The sequence below is a fragment of the Danio rerio genome, chromosome 3, assembly GCF_052040795.2.
Source record: "Danio rerio strain M-AB ecotype USA chromosome 3, GRCz13ab, whole genome shotgun sequence".
NCBI lineage: Eukaryota > Metazoa > Chordata > Actinopteri > Cypriniformes > Danionidae > Danio > Danio rerio.
This window is the reverse complement of record NC_141023.1, coordinates 22,977,403-22,997,975: the sequence shown is the minus strand read 5'-3', so window position 1 is coordinate 22,997,975 and position 20,573 is coordinate 22,977,403. Positions and strand designations below refer to the sequence as shown.

At 33.0% G+C, this 20,573-nt stretch overlaps 1 protein-coding gene across 2 annotated transcripts in view; it reads left to right on the top strand.

The window, feature by feature from the left end:
• The window catches only part of igf2bp1 (insulin-like growth factor 2 mRNA binding protein 1), a 56,754-nt gene that overhangs the window by 18,806 nt on the left and 17,375 nt on the right, over positions 1-20,573 (top strand). For both annotated transcript variants that reach the window (XM_087242797.1, NM_001076559.3), the window contains 5 exons: positions 11,642-11,690; positions 14,524-14,575; positions 14,797-14,860; positions 16,061-16,351; positions 19,942-20,076. In XM_087242797.1, coding sequence (XP_087098923.1) covers positions 11,642-11,690; positions 14,524-14,575; positions 14,797-14,860; positions 16,061-16,351; positions 19,942-20,076 — 591 coding nt within the window. The remainder of the gene's footprint in view (positions 1-11,641; positions 11,691-14,523; positions 14,576-14,796; positions 14,861-16,060; positions 16,352-19,941; positions 20,077-20,573) is intronic.

The following is a 20,573-nucleotide window of genomic DNA, read 5'->3' as shown; positions in this document are numbered from 1 at the left end:
ACATATCAGGCTAAATAGTTCAAATAAATCATTGACTTCTGCTGTTTTTACTAGTTTCTTCACAACTTGAAAAGGCATCTTAGGGTTTCTGTCCTTTCTTTAGATATAAAGTAAAGCCACTGCACTGTTTAGGTCTATTGCATGCTTGGATGATGGTGCATAAGCTATTGGTTTTCAAATGTGTCTTAAATTGGGGGCTGACCTGTAGCTTTTGATGTGCGTAGATTAATAAAGGGACTTAGCTGATAAGAAAAAGAATGAATGCGTTCTTTGCTGCTTGAGATACTGTTGCCTTAAAAAACTAAATAGTCGTTTAACAAAACACAAGTCCTTACATATACTGTGGCGATAGTATAACAGAAAATATTAGCGGTGTTAAAATCTTGACTTTTTTTAAACCATGGTAAACCTTGTTATCATCCCATGCCTAGAATCAATTGCATTTTAATAAACATCAGTAACTTTTTCATTATTTTAGGCACTCAAACTCTGTTTTAACTTTTTAAAACACTGTCAACCACTAATGCTGCTGACCATGAGCAGTATTCAATGTCACCATTCAAAGGAAGGAGATTTATTAGTATTGGCTTCATTGTTATACAATGTTACACGTATGATACATTGTATCATTGTGGGCATCAGTGAGCAGCATGTCTCCTAATATATATACCCTTAGCTGTCTTCTTGTATGTTATGGCTTGCATCAGCATGTGTTGACTGCTAAGCTTTTTGGAGTGACCTTTCACCTCTCGGAGGAATAGGGCAAGGGGAGAAAAGCAGCGCAGCAAGGGGGAGGGAAGGCCTATCAGGTAATGCAGAGCAGAAATCTCCACCGGGAGGAATGGTGAGAGAGAGAGAGAGAGAGAGAGAGAGAGAGAGAGAGGGAATGAGAAACAGTGAGATGAAGGCAGGAAAAAGGGGGGATGGGACTTCTGTTATTTCTGGTAAAGTTGTCTCACCATTGCTGCTACTCTCTACACCACTTTGATTTATGACTTAACCCTTGCTGTTCCATTCATAGAGCCTGGAACCGCTGCGTCTGGTGGCCCCGGGTGAGAGGGAATCCTTCACAGCCACCGAAACGCGTCCCTCGTTTCATTACTGAGATGTTTTCAGGAGCTTGAGGAACCTCAATGTCCATCCAGACCATAAGTAGCTTAGAACATCCCTCTGTGGGCTCGTCGTTACGCAAAGAGCGGGAAAGGGAGGTGTGTGGAGCGAGGGAACCGCCTCTTTCCCTCCCACACTTACCCGCCATTTTCAGCGTTGGCTGCGGAGGCCTTGCTGTACGGTTCATGATGATCAGCATTGCTTGGTTTAGTTTGGAGTGTTTACACATAATTATGTGCAGTTTTATTATTTTATTGATTTTCTTCTGTGGTCTTCTTGAGTGTGTCTTTGGTTTTCAGGGAGGATCATGAATGTCAGGTTGTTACCTTGCAGGTTTTTGTATATTTTAACGTATTGATAAAGTGCAGTAATTACAGTGCTCAGCATAATTGAGTACACCTCATGTTGTAAATGAATGTTTTTCTCCATTTCTCATTGAATATAGGCAATATATTTTGGTGCATTTAAACAAAACAGATTTGTTAAACGGATATATTTATTTAAATAATAGTTTAGTCACCAAACATATTTAGAAATTGAAGGGTAATACAATTAAATTCTATTTAAATATTGCAAAAATTAACTAATAACAAAATGTTTCATTTTTTGCTTCTTTTGATTTTTTTTTCTCGAGTGTTTTAATTTGTGTTTAATATTTTTTTTTATAACTTATACATTTGTGTGTACTAGGTTTTGAACTGTTATTGCAAGTTATCTTGTTAAATAAGCTCCAGATTTGGCTCCAGTACTGACTAATCTAATGTATATGCACAAAGATAATATTGTATATCTTCCCTATTGACAGTATAAATTTAAAAGATAGATTTGTGATGGGTGTATATATGCTGAGCAGTGTATGTAATTAAGTATTGCTTATGGAAGGAACCTCTATAAAGATTCTTTTATGGTAATTTTAGTTTTTGTCTAATTAAGTTATTACATTTAAAAAATAGTATGTTTTGATGTTGACATGATTTGATGTTAATTTAATATTTTTATTTGTGTATTTGTTTGTAAATTTACATTATATATTAATTCATAGACCGTTTTATTCAAGCATAAAGAGTAAATTATATCAATATACTATATTTTGAATGAAACTTACTAAAACAAAGAAATGATCTATAAGAAAATTGTGCGTGCGTGTGCATGTGTCAAATACAAAATGATCTTTCAATCAGCATGAACATACTTTTTTTATGAAAATAGTTTTTATTTTTTAACGAATTTTATGGAAAATTACAGTAAAAAGGACAAAACAATTATTTAAAAAAATACAGATAGTATCAACTTAAACACATGTAATAAAAAACAAACAAACAAAAAACATACCAATGAATAAAAAGATAAATAATAATGTAGCTTAACAAATACTACAATTGTATAATCTGTATCGCATAATACACTCTTTAAACTTAGGAAAATAAAAGAGTCAATTTGCTGGAACAAGGACTTTATATTTGATGGTAAAACATGTTCTTGGATATATTTCCTAAATGGGTCCCAAAATTTCTTAAACTGATTACATAAAACTTTAGACAATCTATTTTTTTTTACTTTAGGACGAAGAGGACATCATGGATCCACTGTGTTGCCAACACAAGTTTCTGATAATTTTTTTATAATACCAAAACATATGTGCATGAGTGGCTGGGGTGGAATTACAGCGATTACAAGCAGGCTTTATATGCTGAAAGTGCTTTGAGAGCTTTAGGTTTGTGCAGTGTACACAATGTACGATAAAGGTATTGATGACATTAAAGTGTGCTTTATTGGCATTTTAATATGATTTCTATGTATATAAATCACTTTCTAACTGTAATTTGATAAAGAAATCAAAATGACTTTATTAACTGCAAATGCAAATGCATGATGGGTTATGCATGCTTGATTTGAAGTGTTTGTAGATGCCCCTAAATGTTTAAAAAGCTGGTTTGATGTTACATTAAAACTCTCTTAAGTAATTGATTTGCTAAGCAAGTTTAAGTTTGTTTTTATACTTGAATATGTTGACAAATTAGGAAGAAATTAAAGTTGATTTATTGCTTAACTGAATGCATCTCACCTACACTTATTCAATGCATATGCTAAAACCTCTTGAGAGGATCATAATTCTTTTGCAATTAAAAATTATTTTGCAATTAAAATTTTAAAATCTTATACTTCAGGTATCCATAATCAGCTGCTTTGCATAGTCAAACTGCAGCCCAAACTTTATAGAAAGAGTTAAAGTTTTGCACGCATGTGATTGAATATGTGTGTGGGAGAGAGAGATGAATAAATGAAAGAATTAAGAATACAAGAAAGCTTTTTGCTTCGTGCTATATTGTGCCTTTTTCCTCTTCAGCTTTTTTTTTATCAACTTCACCTCTGAATCGCTGAGGTGGAAATGACTGAAAGCAAGAGACAGGAAGCTGCTTGCTGATGGTTGAGACTTCTAAGGGCGATTTTTGACTTCCTGTATGCTATTTTCTGTTGGACGTCTCACACAATCTTACGCCTTGAATAGTTAATTGGTATTAGATCACTTAATTTTGTATCTCTAATTGCTACAATTAAATGACTTTGTTGTGTGTTTCCAAAAGTAGGACATTTAACTAACTGTACACTTATGCTAAAGCACAATTTACATTAAACCTCATGATCAAATCTCTATTATGATGATTATGATATTGTTAGGTTCAAAATAAAGTGGTTTAGTTCATGCATGGATTTAATTCTAGCATGTCTTTGTTTTCATCAGTTTTTAAATATTGTTTTTCTCAAGCTCACACAAAGTTTAAACCTGATTTTTGATCATTCGGATCTTTTTTTTTTTTTTTGTAAAGCTGCTTTGACCATTGTATAAAACACTAAAGACATAAGTGACTTGACTTGACAGAAAAGGATTAACAGTGTCTGATGTTTTTAAAATGTTTGCGTCGTAAAGCAGACATGATTACATTTTTATATTGAGACCAACTGGAGAAGAAAGCACATTTGTTATGCTCAACAACACACATTTGTTTTATAGATTTGTCTCTTTTGCTTTTCTCTTTTTTTGACAGGTCTATGTTCATCAAAAATGCTTTACTGGATTTTAGTGCATCTTACAGATGTGCGTTTGCATGCACCTGTGTGTGCTTGCAGTGTAGGAGTTTGTGCATTTCATGTGAGCGACACGTTTGTTCTCTGAACTGTTGGGTTGTTTGTTTCAAACATGAGTGTGCTTTGCATGTGTTCAAAAAGAGTAAGTTTTCTTATTACTTTATCATTACCGTTGCATTAAAACAACATTTTAGAAATGACCATACACTACCGGTCAGGTTTGTGGTCAGTAGGATTGGTAAATGTTTAAAAAAAAGCTTTTCCTGCTCATCAAGGCTGCATTTATTTCGTTAAACATACAGTACAAATTGTGAAATGTTATTGCGCTATAAAATAAGTGTTCAAAAGTAGTTTCAAATTAAATAAATCATTCTAGTGATTTTAAAGATGAATTTTCAGCTTCATTACTGTAGTCTTCAGAGTCACATGATCCTTCGGAAATCACTCTATTAATTATTATTACTATTATTAATATTATTATGTTAAATGTAATAGTAATAAAAGCAATAATGACTTAAGTAATAATTTACTCATTAAATAAAAACACACATTCAATAATAAAGCCATTACTTAAATTTTAATAAATAACAATTTCACATTTTTTTACATTTATTAAATGCCACCTTGATGAACAGAATCATTTTCTTTAAAAAACAAAACTGACCCCAAACTTTTGACCAGTAGTGTACCTTTCATTGGTATGTACTTGGGGTGGGAAAAAAAGATGGATTGGACTGCTTTACTGTGTGCGTTTTGGAAGGTGTAGTTTTTCATTGTGTGTTTATGAATGTATTATATGAAAAGTATCTGCATTGGCTTATGAAAGCCCTGCTGATTACTTCAGGCCAGCTGAGATATTTTGGTGTTTGATTTTTGTAAATAAAGAAAAAATTAGTACAAGACAAAAAACTTTCCTTCTGTGAAAAAAAAAAAAAAATTCTTTTTAATTTTATATATTCTTGTAAAACTGAAGTGGTATGCTGGCCTGTATTTATTAAAATAAATAAATAAATGTGTATGTGTGTATGTATATGTGTGTGTGTATGTATATGTATATGTGTGTGTGTGTGTGTATATATATATATATATATATATATATATATATATATATATATATATATATATATATATATATATATATATATATATATATATATATATATGAGCAATATCACATGAGTAGCAGTGCGATATGGCTGTATATCGGCACTGGTGGGAGGTGTGTGTTGGCACGAGGCCGCAGTGATTTTGCGTTTATACAACAGTTTGACGTCATAATTGTGTATGTATAAAAAAATCAAACATGTAGGGTCTCAAAAACCCTTTTGTATGAGGAACTACTTTCTTCCGCCTTGGATTCAAATCATAAGCTGACAGTTAAACAGCTGAGCAACCATCTTTTAAACTTTAGATCTGTAGTGTCTGCTTTTTGCTGGTTGTATGTGGGCGGAGTAATACACAAAAGGTAAAGAGGCAGATATTACTTAAATATATCACGGCTATCAGCCAATCAGATTCAAGAACCAGACAGAACGGTTGTGTATATTTTCCCAAAGATGTTTAACACAGCAAGGAAATTTTCACTTTATGTCTGATGATATTTTTTCTTCTGGCGAAAGTCTTATTTGTTTTATTACTACTAGAATAAAAGCAGTTTTTAATTTTTAAAAAAGCATTTTAAGGTTAAAATTATTAGCCCCTTTAAGCCATTTTTCCTGATAGTCTACAGAACAAACCATCATTATACAATAACTTGCCTAATTACCCTAACCTGCTTAGTTAATCTAATTAACCTAGTTAAGCCTTTAAATGTCCCTTTTAGCTGTATAGAAGTGTCTTGAAAAATATCTAGTCAAATATTACTTAGTCATCATTGCAAATATAAAATAAATCAGTTATTAATAATAAGTTTTTAAAACTATTATGTTTAGAAATGTTAGAAATGTGAAGAATAATCTCTCTGTTAAACAGAAATTAGGGAAAAAATAAACGGTGGGGCTAATAATTTAGTGGGGCTAATAATTCTGACTTCAACTGTATGTATCATGCTAAATTTGATAATATGCTGCTAAAAACAAATAAAAGGAACACTTGAAGTTACATTTTACGAAGAGTATATTTTAAATTATTCAAATGTTCTTACTGACCAATGGGTAAAATGTAATGTTGTTAAACATAGCAGCAAAAAAAGAATAAAAATCACAACTTAAATTTAACATTAATTAATTTAGTATTTTTGGGCAGCACATGATTTCTAAACAGACAGTCAACAAATGATTCTTCACTGAAAAAAAATATATATATATTTTTGCAAACAATTTATATGGGTAGAATTTTAACTAACAAATAAAATTTACTGATGTCCAAATTAATTTCAAGTTTATTCACTTACTTTAAAATTAGTAAATGCAAGGAATCATCTTTGAATATTTTTTCAATGTTCTAAATATGCATGAAAGGATTTGGGGCTTATAAAGTGTTGTTTAATTAGAATATTTTAATGTGTGATTTCTGGAAATCAAGAAGTGAAGTTAAACAGGACACACTGAATGTGTCAACACAATTACACTATAGCATAGCTATATCATACTAATTAAACCAGTAACTTTTCTTGTTTCGATGCTTAAATAACCCCATTCTATCTCTTACTGACTCATTTAAAAACATTGTATTTATCATTTGCACCATTCAAATGTTTGGTGAGAGTAAGTTATACTATGTGTGCATATTTTATTCAAAGTAATCCTCATCAAGCCAATATGTTTATCAAATTAGCAGTAAAGTTTTGTGAGTATTTTACATAAAATTTGAAAATAATTCCTAAATGTAATTTTAACACAGCTTTCAACAACAGACCTAAATTGAAATTGGAAGTAATTTCTGTTTTTTTTTTTTTTTAATGTTTTTTTAATGTTTTTTTGTAAACTCTTATCTTTTGGAGTTTATTACAGCCATGCTGGATAACAGTATAACTTGTTTAAGAATCGTATTAACCTCTAGCTTTAGATGAGTAGTAACTGGCGATGTAAATGTTTCTGTGTGTTTAAGCATGTTTGCGTGTTGTGTGTGTGTGTGGAGGAACTGAATGTACTTAACTGTGTCAAGACATATAGTTCTTTCCATTTAATGTGTGCTTTTTTTTTCCTCGTCATGCCTCAGTGTGGAGTGAGCAGTTTTGCAAAATGCCTCAGCTAGTACAATTTTCAGTGAGATTTATGGATTGTTTTGTGTGATTTTACTAATAAATGCTGATTTATTGAATAAAAGCACTGAACAGTTCAATCTTATCTCAAACCATATAGTCCCATCTATACTTTCTTTCATGTTCACAAGTTCAAGATAGAAGTGGACTTCAGTAACATGCCGCTGACCTGCTCTTATGGGACAATACCACATACCAACCCTCACCCTAGTACCCACACACACACAAACACACACCCTCCCCCTAATGCCATTCACTTGCCTATAGAGCCCTCACCTTTGACCCTTATATGGAGTGAATCTCTTCTTTTTTTTGTTTCGTTCTTTTCTGCTGTTGTCCATTTCTGTTCTTGTTATTTGGCTTTTTTATTACCATTTTAATTGTCTGTAGTGCTGTATGATTGAACTTCTCTGTGTGTTCAGTGTGAGATTCCCGTTTAATCTGAAGCCAAATCTAAACATAGAATTTTATTTGCCATCCCATAAAATGCAGAGAAATCCCATGCAACTCGTTTTGGAGTATATGAGTGTGTTAACAGATTTTGTGGTTCACATCATGGATGTCCCATCATCCATTGCTCCATGGCTCTGGACCGGTGGACAACAGGTTAAATTTAAAATGCTGCGTTTTAGTTTGTTTTCATCAGTTGCAAGATGTTTTGAATCGTTTAAAGTAAGTTCAGTGTGTTCACATGTTCTTATATTTACCTTGAAACATCAGAAAAAAAGTGTCTTTTTCTTTTATTTAGCTAAATATAGGACATTATTACACCCATATTTTAACCTTTTATTTGCTCAAGTCTGTTCTCGGCCGTAAACAATTGAAAAAGACAGAATGGGGTGTCAGTCCTCCCAACTTTTCATGTGGCTGTGATAACTAAGCCACTGACCAATCAGATTGGTCGGAGACTTGGTAGGACGTGACATGATGGTTTTAAATGGGTTCAAAGGTGCCAAACAAGAGGGATGTTTTTCTGTAGTGGGGGTTGGTTTGAAAAACTGTTTGTGGGTGTGTGGTGAGTGTGGGTGGGTGGGATGCGGAAGCGTCTGCTTGGGGGAAGGGTTCGGGAACGAGGTGATTGATCAGTGGGAGAGCGAACAGATTGCTGGTGTTTGTGTGGTCTTTGCCTTTTGTTGTACCTTTCGGTGCTTTTCTGCCCGAGGCATGAAACTCGAGACTTGCTTGAAAACAAGTTGCATGTCGGCAGTCAAACACAGAAAAAACAAAGTACATACTTCAATAAGTAGCTCTGAGGCCTTCAAATCAGCATGGCCTTCTAGAACGTTGGACAATGTATGATTTCAGTTGGTTTCATTTGGCCTGGCCTTGCTTGCATTGCTGATCTGTGTGGCGTGAAACACCCTTTGCTGGATTCTTTGTTCCCTGATTGGCCCTTTTGGGCGCCATTTGCATGAAGCGAGGTAGAAGGCGGTCAAATGGCGCCATTTTCTCTGCTCGTCAGCCAGTGGGCGTCAACCTTCCGGAGTTCAGAGGTCTTTAGGGTTTGTGGTCTCAGTCACCAGAGCAGGGTTTCAAGCTCCTCCCACATGACCCCTGGCACCCATTTCCCTCCTTGATCCTAAACACATGCATTGCATTAGAAGTTTGATGCTATGCCCTCTAGAGGTTCCAGAGGGCTTAAATGTTTGTGTTATTTGTCTCCTCATTGTTATGGTAATGGTCCGATACTATGCTGCAGTTCTTCATTTGACTTTATAGATGATACTCTCAATTGTCTTTATGCCTTGGCTTCTTTTTATTTATCTCATTTTATTGGTGTAGTTACTAGCACTCTCTCTCTTGCTCTCTGTCTTTCTATCTCTCACTCTCGCTCTTTCCCGACCAATGGTTTTGGAAGCTTCCGGGGCAGCTGGCATTAAACTACATCAGTGTTTAGTTTCAATATACCCATTCAGTCTCGTCTCGTCTCTCTCTCTCTCTTTCTCCTCTACCCGCTCCGCTTCACTTCCACAAACCATGAGCAGGACGGATGCTTCCAAGCATCTTTGCAGTTTTTAATGTCTGTGACTATAAATAATGTGTGATTCCAGATCACTGAGATACTTTCATTGACCTTTGGAGTTGATGGCAACTTATGAATCTAAAGCATGTCTTGCTAGATGTACCATGAGTGATTCTTGAATCAAAACATTTTTTAACTTTTATATTTGTTCAGAAAAGTTTTCTCTAAGACATGCCAAAGATCTGGATTGATTCAGGTCTTCTATTTAAAAATGTAGACATGCAGGTGAAATGCATACATGCTTATGTGTATGTGATATACATTCATATTAACTCATGTTTATATAAAATAAAAACTTAAATGTATCTGGAAAATGTGTTAATTTCTAAACCAGATAAGTTAATATTATTGCTCAATTTGAAACATTCCTTTTTAATCCACACAAATGAATTCAAATCTGTATCATTTAATCAGAGAATTGGCATTATTAACACCACTGGAATAAATGCAATTGTAAAAATGTATTGAAGTTTGCATTTATAACTTCTCAATTTTACCTCCTTTGCTCAAAAAGCAGTCCAAATTTTTAAAACCTACATATTTATTGATAACAAATAATTATAAATATGACTGTGTAATGTCTGTCTGTGTAATAAATTTTTATTTTATTTGTTTAAGCCTTTACTTTCAGACTTTAAAAATAAAGATTTAAAAAGGCAGTGTAAAATACAACTACTATAATAACTTTTTGTCATATGTAATTACAGTAACTATACAGTTTGTTTGCTTAATAAATGTGTTTAATCTATGGCTCACATACCTGGTTTTAGTTTTCAACAGAAGTTTTAAATAAAAACCTGCCTTTTTTTGAAAGAACATTTTTTTTTTTCAAATATATATATTTTTTTGTGAATTGTAATAACTTTAATTAGTACCATGTACTCATTTTGTACCTTTATTTCAGATGAATTAAAATCTCTATTATTTAATCAGAGAATTTTGTATTTATAACTTGTGCTATTGCTTATTTATACCTGATTATATCTCTTTGCTCAAAAGCATTCCAAATTTATGAAACCAACATATTTAATCTATTACACATCAAAAAAAAATCTGCATTTTTTTAAAAAGAAGCCTGACAAATTTTATAGCAATATAATTAAATAAAACCACATTATTTCAAATAGTTATTTTAGCTCATATGGAGGAAATAACTATTTAATGAGTACTATTCTCTCTCAGAAGTGGTCACAAAAAGTACACTTTTCCACCTTACAGGTGCACATTGGAACATTTTTACCTGTAAGGTATATTTTGTACCTTTAGGGTACTAGGAGCTACACAACTTTTTAGATAGACATATGTTCCTTTATGGTGCAAACGTAGACCTGAAAGGTATAAAAGTGCACCATTAGAAAAGTTACCACCTCAGTGACAGATTTTGTACCTTTATTTTTGATAGTATAAAATGAATTTAAATGATATAATTTAATCAGAGAATTTAGCGTTTATAACTTGCGCTATTGTTTTGTTGTTCCTGATAATAACTATTTGCTCAAAAGCAGTGCAAATTTGCAAAATCGTCATATTTATTGGTAATAAAAGAGCATAAATATGATTTTGTGTATAATGAATTTCTATTTTATTTGCTTAAGCCTTCACTTTCAGATTTTCTGTTTTGCTTTTAAGTTATATACCTTAAAAATAAAGATATAAAAAGGCAGGAAGAATACATCTTTCTCTTGAGCAAACAAGTTTGTTCCCCATGCATAAATTATGTATGAAAATTGACCCAAATGGCCTTGATGATTCAATGGTTTAACCATATATTTTCTAGCACCTGATTGCTGTGTTGAAGATTTACAATCACTCCCTCTGATGTGCAAGTGAAGGTTTAATGTCAGAGCTAAAATAAAGTATCCTTCATGATGGAAGTCACCATTTAGATGAATTTATCTCAGTTCTGACTTTGACTTTCACCTTTTTCACGCATCTCTTTCTACATCATTTAGATGTAGACAAGACCAAGACCTTTCAGAACACTAGCTGTCAGTGTAAATCAACATTCGGAGGATGTTGAATCACCAGATATCATTTAGTGTAATTAGTTTTTATGTCACGGTGAGTGTAAACTTGAGCAGTTTTTTGTTGAAAATATCTGTGGGTGCAACCGCTCCTGTCAATTAAAACTGAATTTATTGATGCCACTTGTTTCCTCAAGTAAAGTTGGTAAGGGAGCCTTGTCTAAATCACATTTTTCTTCATTTCTTTCTCTACAGGACCAGAAAACTTCAGATCAGAAACATTCCACCACACCTGCAGTGGGAGGTGAGTCTTGGTGTGTTTGTCATGCCGACAGTAAGACTTCCTACAGTTATTCTTAATCAACACAATGATGCACTTCACTCAAATCATCTGCTGGCTTTTGGGGTGTTTTTACAGACATAGATTAAAGCTTAACCCTAAAGCGCTTGATGATTCTTCTTCATTCATGGTTTCAGAGAGTATCTTAAGTTTGACCTAGAAAACAGCTTGGTATACAGTCTAAAGGTTGAAGAGATAATTTACTCAAAACTGATAATTTGCTGTTAATTTACTCGCCCTCAGGACATGTTGTAGCTTTTCCTTTTCAAGAGTTTTTCCTCTTCAGTTAAAGATGGGTTTAGCTAAAACAAAAAATTGCAACAGCTAGTTGACAAGCAAATATTTCTTGTTTTCATTTATTTTAAATGATTGTGCTCAAATAAACAAAACCAAAATGGTTATTATGAAAGCTGTACTAGACATGTATTTGAGAAGAATATATATATATATATATATATATATATATATATATATATATATATATATATATATATATATATACACACACACACACACACACACACACACACACACACACACACACACAGTTGAAGTCAGAATTATTGCCCCCTGTTCATTTTTGCCCTAATTTCTGTTTAACAGCGGGAATATTTTATCAACACATTTCTATGTAATTATTTCTTATGTATTATTTCTGTAAATAATATTTTAACTAGGTAATTAGGTTAACAAGGCAGGCTAGAAAAAATAGGCAAGTTATTGTATAACGATGGTTTGTTTCTGTAGAATATCAAAAACAAAAATGGCTTAAAGGGGATAATAATTTTGACCTTAATGGTTTAAAAAAAATTAAAAACTGCTTTTATTCTAGCTGAAATAAAAAAAAAAAAGACTTTTTCCAGAAGAAAAAAATATTATCAGATATACTGTAAAAATTCTCCTGCTCTGTTAAAACATAATTTGGGAAATTTAAAAAAGAAAAACAATTCAAAAGGGCTTAATAATTCTGATTTCAACTGTATACTGTTTAAAAGTTTGGGGTCTGTAGGATTTTTGAATGTTTTAAAATAAGCTTCTTCTGCTCACCAAGGCTGCGTTTATTTAATCAATAATACAGTACAAACTGTACAAATGTGAAATGTTAGTGCACTGTAAAATAACTGTTCAAAAGAAGTTTATCATTTAATTTAATCATTTTAAAGATGAATTTTTCAGCAGCATTGCTCCAGTCTTCAGAGTCACATGATCCTTCAGAAATCACTTATTATATTTATTATTTATTTTATTATTATTATTTTTATTAATGTTATTGGTAATAAACAAGTATTTAACAGTGTAACCTTTTTATACACTTAATAAATGCTGCCTTGATGAACAGAATACATTTATGTAAATTATTTAATAAAATTAATAATTTTTCAAAATCTTACCCCAAACTTTTGACCGATAGTGTGTGTATATAATGAAAAAAACAACCACTAAAATAACATATTGTCATATATAATTACACTTAATGGACAGTTTGGACACTTAAAAAATGGTGTTTCATCTATAGCTCACATACCTGTTTTGCTTAGTTTTCAACAAAATTTTGGAATAAAAGAAGCCTGACAAAAATTCAATAACAGTATAATTAAATAAAATATTTTTTCAAATATCTATTTTAGCTTGTGTGGAGAAAAATCTTCATTGTAATAACTATTTAATGAATACTATGCAGTTCTGTCAGTTCAGTTTACATTTCTGCAATGCATCAATTTAATTTGACTCTGAATAGCAAAGTTTGACTTTTCCCTGCATGTTCTGGCAAAGGCAATGCCCTGTGTTAGTTTAAACTCACAGTTTTATCCAAGTCATTCAGGTTAGGTGATCTGTGTGTGATTATGAGATTACACCATCACACACACTGTCTGGGTGTGTGTGTGTGTGTGTGTGTGTGTGTGTGTGTGTGTGTGTGTGCGCGCGGGCGTGGCACAGTGCATGTATTTTCTGATGGTTGTTGTACTGTCTGACTGTTGTTCTTGCGGGGCGGGGTCTCTCTTGGCTCCTCTCCAGCAGGGCCCACTTCTGCCAGTCACTTGTGCCAATGTCAGCCACTAGGAGGCGACACCTTGGTGGCAAAAAATGATCTGTTGCCAACTGTGTTCGGTGTAGTTCAGTTTGACAGATGTTAATTTTTGTATAAGCCTGGTATCATACATACCCGCGTGTAGTTTGAGACATGGTTTAAGCTAAATTGAAGAATTGTGGGGGGTCATGATAAATGAAAAACAGATTAGAACTGCAGATGGCCTGTTCTTTAGAAAACAAGGAATTTATGAGTTTCTATTTCTCACGTGAACCAGTCAGTCAGAGCCTTCCTTCATAAAAGTTAAGCTACAGTTCACAACCATAAAATGTGTCAAATGAGGTCAGTTTATGCTTAAAACCAATAGAACAGGAGCAGGGTTTCATTCAAATTAAGTTTTTAATGTGAACATTATTCTTGATTTTCATTTTGATGCATCTGTCAGATTCATTTAGTCATTTTGTAATAAATAAGCCTGGATATAGGGTTGATAACAAAATTTAGGTACAGCAGTTAATGACTTAAGAGTATAAATAATTCTACTTCATTGATTAATCTTAATCTTTGTGTTCATTTCAAATCAAAAGATTTTTATTTCTTCATGTTAGTTAATGCATCAACTAAAGTTAACAAAAGAGATGTTACTGTAAAGCACTTTTAACATTTGCAGTGGAAAACCAAAAAATGTAAATTAAAAATTGTTTAAAGTTTCTTTATTTCAGCACTTGTTTTTCTTTCCTCTCATTCATTCTCATTTATCTTTTGTAGGTTCTCGATGGTCTGCTTGCCCAATATGGAACTGTTGAGAACTGTGAACAAGGTAATCAAGTACCTTCATTGTCTGTTGTTATTAATAGTAGACATCTATAGGTCACTTTAAATTAAATATCAATTAAGCTGATTGCATTATTGTAATAATATACATGTAATCTATTATTGTAAAGTTGTACCTATAAAACATGCAAATGATGTCAGTTCATTGACCACATTCTCATTACATTCCCTATGTTCTTTTTTTTTCCCTCCTTTTTTTCTTCTTAGTAAACACAGACAGCGAGACTGCAGTGGTTAATGTCACATATGGGACGCGGGAGCAGGCTAGACAGTGAGTAAACTTTGTCCTGCAAGCTTAAAGCTGAAGGGTCGCTCTTTCTTATTAGTGTCACAAAAGTAAATTGCCTAAAATAAGGTTTCATCAGATTAGTTTTCTCTAAGTTTTGCAGGGTATCCACCGGGTCTTGAACTTTTAAAATGTCTTGATTTATAAAACAAAATTTTAGGCCTTAAAGTCTTAAATTCACTGAAATGTCTTAGATAATTTTAAGAGGTCTTAATTTTTCTCTGTCCTAGTACCCAATTGGGCTGACATCCATCAAATCACCAACAATCCATCCTAATAAAATCAGTGAAATAAAGCTAAAAACAAGTACAGAGTTTCTCATGATAATAACAGAACAATTTATCACTTCATGTTATCTTCTATTTATACCAAAACTATTTACAGAAGTAAGGACGAATAGACATAATATTTATAAATAGACATGAAACTTAAGGGTTTATAACAGAAATGCATTAGGTTGAATAAAAGTTATACTTAATCAATTTGGACCAAAAAGCTTTCATATAATCATATTTTTAAAGTTAAACTTGTCATAATAAATAGAATAACATGTTAAAAACAATGTATACAGATAGAGTTTTCTTGTTTTGACACATTAAATAATGTTGTTAAGAAATAATTACAGGCAAAAAAAAAAAAAAAAAATCCATCATCTCAACCAGGCCATTAGAAAAAAAATATTGTTTAGCCCTGTATACATCTAAAATGCCATTCACAATGGTTTTGAAAGGGTCTAAAAAATCATAAATTTGACTAACAGAATCACCTCCCACCTTTAAAGCAGTAGTGTAATTTTTCTTTTCGGAAAAATGGCTTTCAATGATTGACTCTGCATATTGTCTAATTAAAAGAAGAACATTAAAAACACATTTGAGCTTTAAAATTGCTGGTTAAAATTGCCGTTAAACGGGCACCTTCTCGATCTGTTTTTTTATTATCTAGTTCGCTACTGACACCTACTGGTGATTAAGCGGCTTTGCAATGTGTCAGTACGGATTCTTCATGGGATTAATTCATAATGTTCCTTAATAACCATTTAGGCAAATCACATCTGCTGAACTGTGAAATGATCCATATAATTCAATCTTTGCGCATTTAATCAGTTAGCATTCATTTGCTGCTAAGTGGCATATTTTGCTATAAACCCGCATTTATATATATCATTCATGTTTTTCCCTTTTAAAGAGCTATTCAGAAACTCAACGGCTACCAGTTTGACAACAATGCCCTGCGTGTGTCTTACATCCCCGATGAAAACTCTGAGGTGGACTCTCAGCGAGGTCCAGACAACGGCCGCCGTCCTGGCTATGGCCCACGAGGAACGTCCCGCCAGATGTCACCTGGTTCAGGAATTCCCTCCAAACACCAGCATGCTGACATCCCTCTCAGGTTGCTTGTGCCCACACAGTACGTAGGTGCCATCATCGGCAAAGAGGGTGCCACCATTCGCAACATCACAAAGCAGACCCAGAGCAAGTGAGTGGTTGATTCTGTCATCATTCTGTCTGTCATGTTATTCCAATCCTGTTGAGTTTCATCTAGAAAACACACATGAAGATATATTAAATCAAAAATCAAACAAAAAGTGCTCCTGGGTGGCTCAAAATCAAAATTTTCATAAGCAAATATCAGTCCAAGGCACTCAAAAGAAAAAATATTAAAAAGGCGTATGTATGTATATACGTACGTATATATATATATATATATATATATATATATATATATATATATATATATATATATATATATATATATATATATATATATATATATATATATATATGACTAATCTTTCAAAAACCTATACATTTCTGCAGAGAGCTGCCTTTCTAACCTTTAAAGGTAACCTTGAACCTAAGCCTTGAACTGATTTTTGCTTTATGTATTAAATCAAATTAGAGACTTTTTTTTTTTGTCCCTCAGCTGAAAAAGTTACCTTAAACCCTTGCGTTTCCAAATTTTTAAAAAAGATCAATAATTACAAATGTTTTTGCACTGAATTTTCTAAAATGTTACGTATTTAAATAAAAAATAGGTCATTATTGTATTAAATATGCAGTAACCCCTGAACATTGGTAAAATTCAGGTTCAGGTTTATTTTTTATTTTTTGATAAATTAGAGCAGGGATGCCCAAACTAGGGCCCATCGCATTAAGAAGAAAGGGAGAATAATGGGGATGGTTTCAAGATTATCGATTAAAATTTAATGTAGCCCTTTTATTGTTTTATTATTGTCTGAAATTAAATGTTTTAATTAATTAAATGGTGTAAATCACGGGTGTCAAACTTAGTTCCAAAAGGGCCGCAGCTCTGCACAGTTTTGTTCCAACCCTAATTAAACACACCTGATCAAACTAATTGAGTCCTTCAGGCTTTTTTGAAACCTACAGGTAAGTGTGTTGGAGCAGGGTTGGAACTAAACTGTGCAGGGCTTCGGCCCTCTAGGAATTGAGTTTGACACCCCTGGTGTAAATAAATCAGATTTTGTTTTAATGTATACACTGTCACCCGACAATCCAGAGACTTTGGTGAGCCAATTGAGTCAAAGGCAGATTCTTCTTTTGGACTAGCATATTCAGCATCCACTGTGTTTTAAATGTGTTTGTTTATGGGTTTTATTCCAATGAGTTTTAATTTAAAAATCTACTCTGCATTAGTTAATACCATTTAATTTTAGGTTTTCTATTTATTTAGAAATATTATTACAGAGTTTCTGCGGGGTCTTAATGTCTTAAATTTCAAAAGCTAAATCTTAAAGTCTTAAATCCACTGAAATGTTGTGTTGTGGGCAGCACAGTGGCGCAGTGGGTTGCAAAATCGCCTCACAGCAAGAAGGTCACTGGTTTGAGCCCCTGATGGGTCAGTTGGCATTCCTGTGTAGAGTTTGTATGTTCTCCCCGTGTTGGTGTGGGTTTCCTCCGGGTGCTCCGGTTTTACCCACAGGCCAAAAAACGTGGTAAACTAAATTGCCATAGTGAATAAGTGTGTGTGTGGATGTTTCCCAGTGATGGGTTGCAGCTGGAAGGGCATTCGCTGCATAGAACATATGCTGGATAAGTTGGCGGTTCATTCCGCTGTGGTGACCCCGGATTAATAAAGGGACAAAGCTGAAAAGAAAATGAATGAATGAATATAGTGTTGTATGTTAAATCTTTTTCCTTAATTTTTCTTTGTTCATGGATAGCTACCCAATCTGACCATTAACATCTGTACACTCTCAATAAAACTTTTCACTTTTTATTTCAAAATTGCATTTAATTACATTCCTTAAAGTAACATGTTTAAACATTCTCCATTTATTTTCTACTTGGGGTACTGACCTGACCTATATTTTTTTATTATTGCATTATTATTATGGCAATGGTTAAAGGTTATAGGGTTTGTGAATGGATATATTTAAAAATATTCAATTTCTTTTTAAATAATTTTTATTTATTTATTATTTTTTTGATGGGAAAAGTGAAAATCTTTTCTAACTGGAATATTCGAAAAAAAATCCTTTGCATTTAGCCCTGTATAAGTCTAACATTTCATTCATAATGTTCTTAAAATATTAAAGTCTTAAATTTTACTTGGTGAAACCTGCAGATAACCTATATTTAACATCTTAAGAAATTAGCCATGGCAACTTTAATGTCACATACTGTAGTTTGGTATATTTACCTTCGGGCCATGGCTATCATATCTATTTGTTTTTGGCCTCTCAGATGAAAAAGTTTGGGCACATCTGCATTAAATTGTGTGTTTTTGGTGAATTCAGGTATTTGGTGAATCTCTTCATCAATCTATGATTCAAAAAGTACTGCAAACACTTTATTTTGTATATTTTTTGTGGATAATAAAATGGGTATAATCTGGTTATCTTTGCTCTCTGTCAACAACTTCAAAAGACAGACATGAATACAACTAAGTTCTGCTGAAGTGGAAGTTTATAGCTCAGTGCAGATTTTTTAAAAAATCTACTGACAAATGGATAATGTGTGACACATGAAGCAATTAATAGTGGGTTTTTGATGTTTTCTTGTGAAAAAGCACTGTAGAAAAGCTGTAATGTCAAAATTGACAGGTACATAAAAAAGAAATCAATATGAATCGAGTTAATTCAAGTCATCTGAAGAGACGTTATGAATTCATATGATGAGCCAATATAATTACCTTATTCATATTGATCAAGGAGCATTAACAGAATCCCAAACATACTTTATGCAACTCTTAGGTCTGATTAAAAACACATTCATTTAAAGTAACGAAGATGGTCAAATTTCCTACAGGATTGGAATGAGAGTGTATAAACAATGAATTTGGGGGAAATTGACCTTTTAATCTACTAGCCTAGTTTACCCTTATGGCAAAATTGTCACAATAATATTCATTCATTCATTCATTCATTCATTCATTCATTCTCGTTTTGGTTTAGTCCCTTTATTAATCTGGGGTTGCCACAACAGAATGAACTGCCAACTTACCAAGCATATGTTTTACGCAGCGGATGCCCTTCCAGCCGCAAACCAACACTGGGAAACACCCATATACACTCTCATTTACACTCATGCACTATGAACAATTTAGCTAACCCAATTCACCTATAGCACATTGAAGGATTCAGATTTATACCTTCCAATCAGTCTCAGCATGGATCAATGATTATCCTTTTCTCATCATCCTGTTCCTCATTGTTTTTATTAAATATAATTATTTGATTATTTAAATGAGTATTTAACTTTGAAATTGATTTGAATCAATGAATAAGTAATACACTGCTTTATGTACGATTGTTCAGTGTCCTTGCTCCTCTCTTTGCCTGTCTTTTTTTACTTTGTTTTCAGGAGACACACAAAAACTAGGTCATAGGTCATAGAGACCTCTCTTTCTTTCTGTCCCTCTGAACAGAATTACTGATGCTGAGGAGGGGGGAAACACCTATTTCTATTTGTCATAATAATATCTCAATTCTTATTGCAATTGAGGAATTGTTTTACATTTTTGTTTGTGTTCTCACATGTATTTGTTTCATATTTCATTGCATAACCTTTGCGATTTGTCCCTCTTATCTCCTGTCATATCAGGATTGATGTGCATCGTAAAGAGAACGCAGGTGCCGCCGAAAAGCCCATAAGCATCCATTCTACCCCAGAGGGCTGTTCAGCTGCCTGCCGAATGATCCTGGAAATCATGAACCAGGAGGCCAAGGACACCAAAACGTGAGTATGATGGTGGTTGTCTTAATATGGACAGTTTTGGATTTCAGTCGGAATTGAATTATTCAGATTGATGAATTTTAATGAAGTAGTGTTTACATGAACACTAAATAAAGTAATTGGTTTGATGTGAGTATTTAATGTGTCAAGTTTCAAACTGGATTTAATGATTGACATTATCAAACACTGTACAAATAAACAGTTTAATTACTGTTTGCACATACCATTCGGTTTAAAAAAAAGTAGACTTAAAGTAATAGTACAGTAAGTTCACCCAATTTAAAATGATCACATCATTCACTCTCTCTTGGGTTTGACCCTATTTGAGTTTCTTCTCCTGTTTAACACACAAGAAGATATTTTAAAGACCCATCAACTTCCAAAGTGAGAAAAAATACTGGAATTCAATGAGTGCCAGCTAACAGCATTCTTCAAATTATCTCCTTGGGTGTTTAACATAGGAAAGAATGTCAAATAGGTTTTAATCAAGCAAAGGGTGA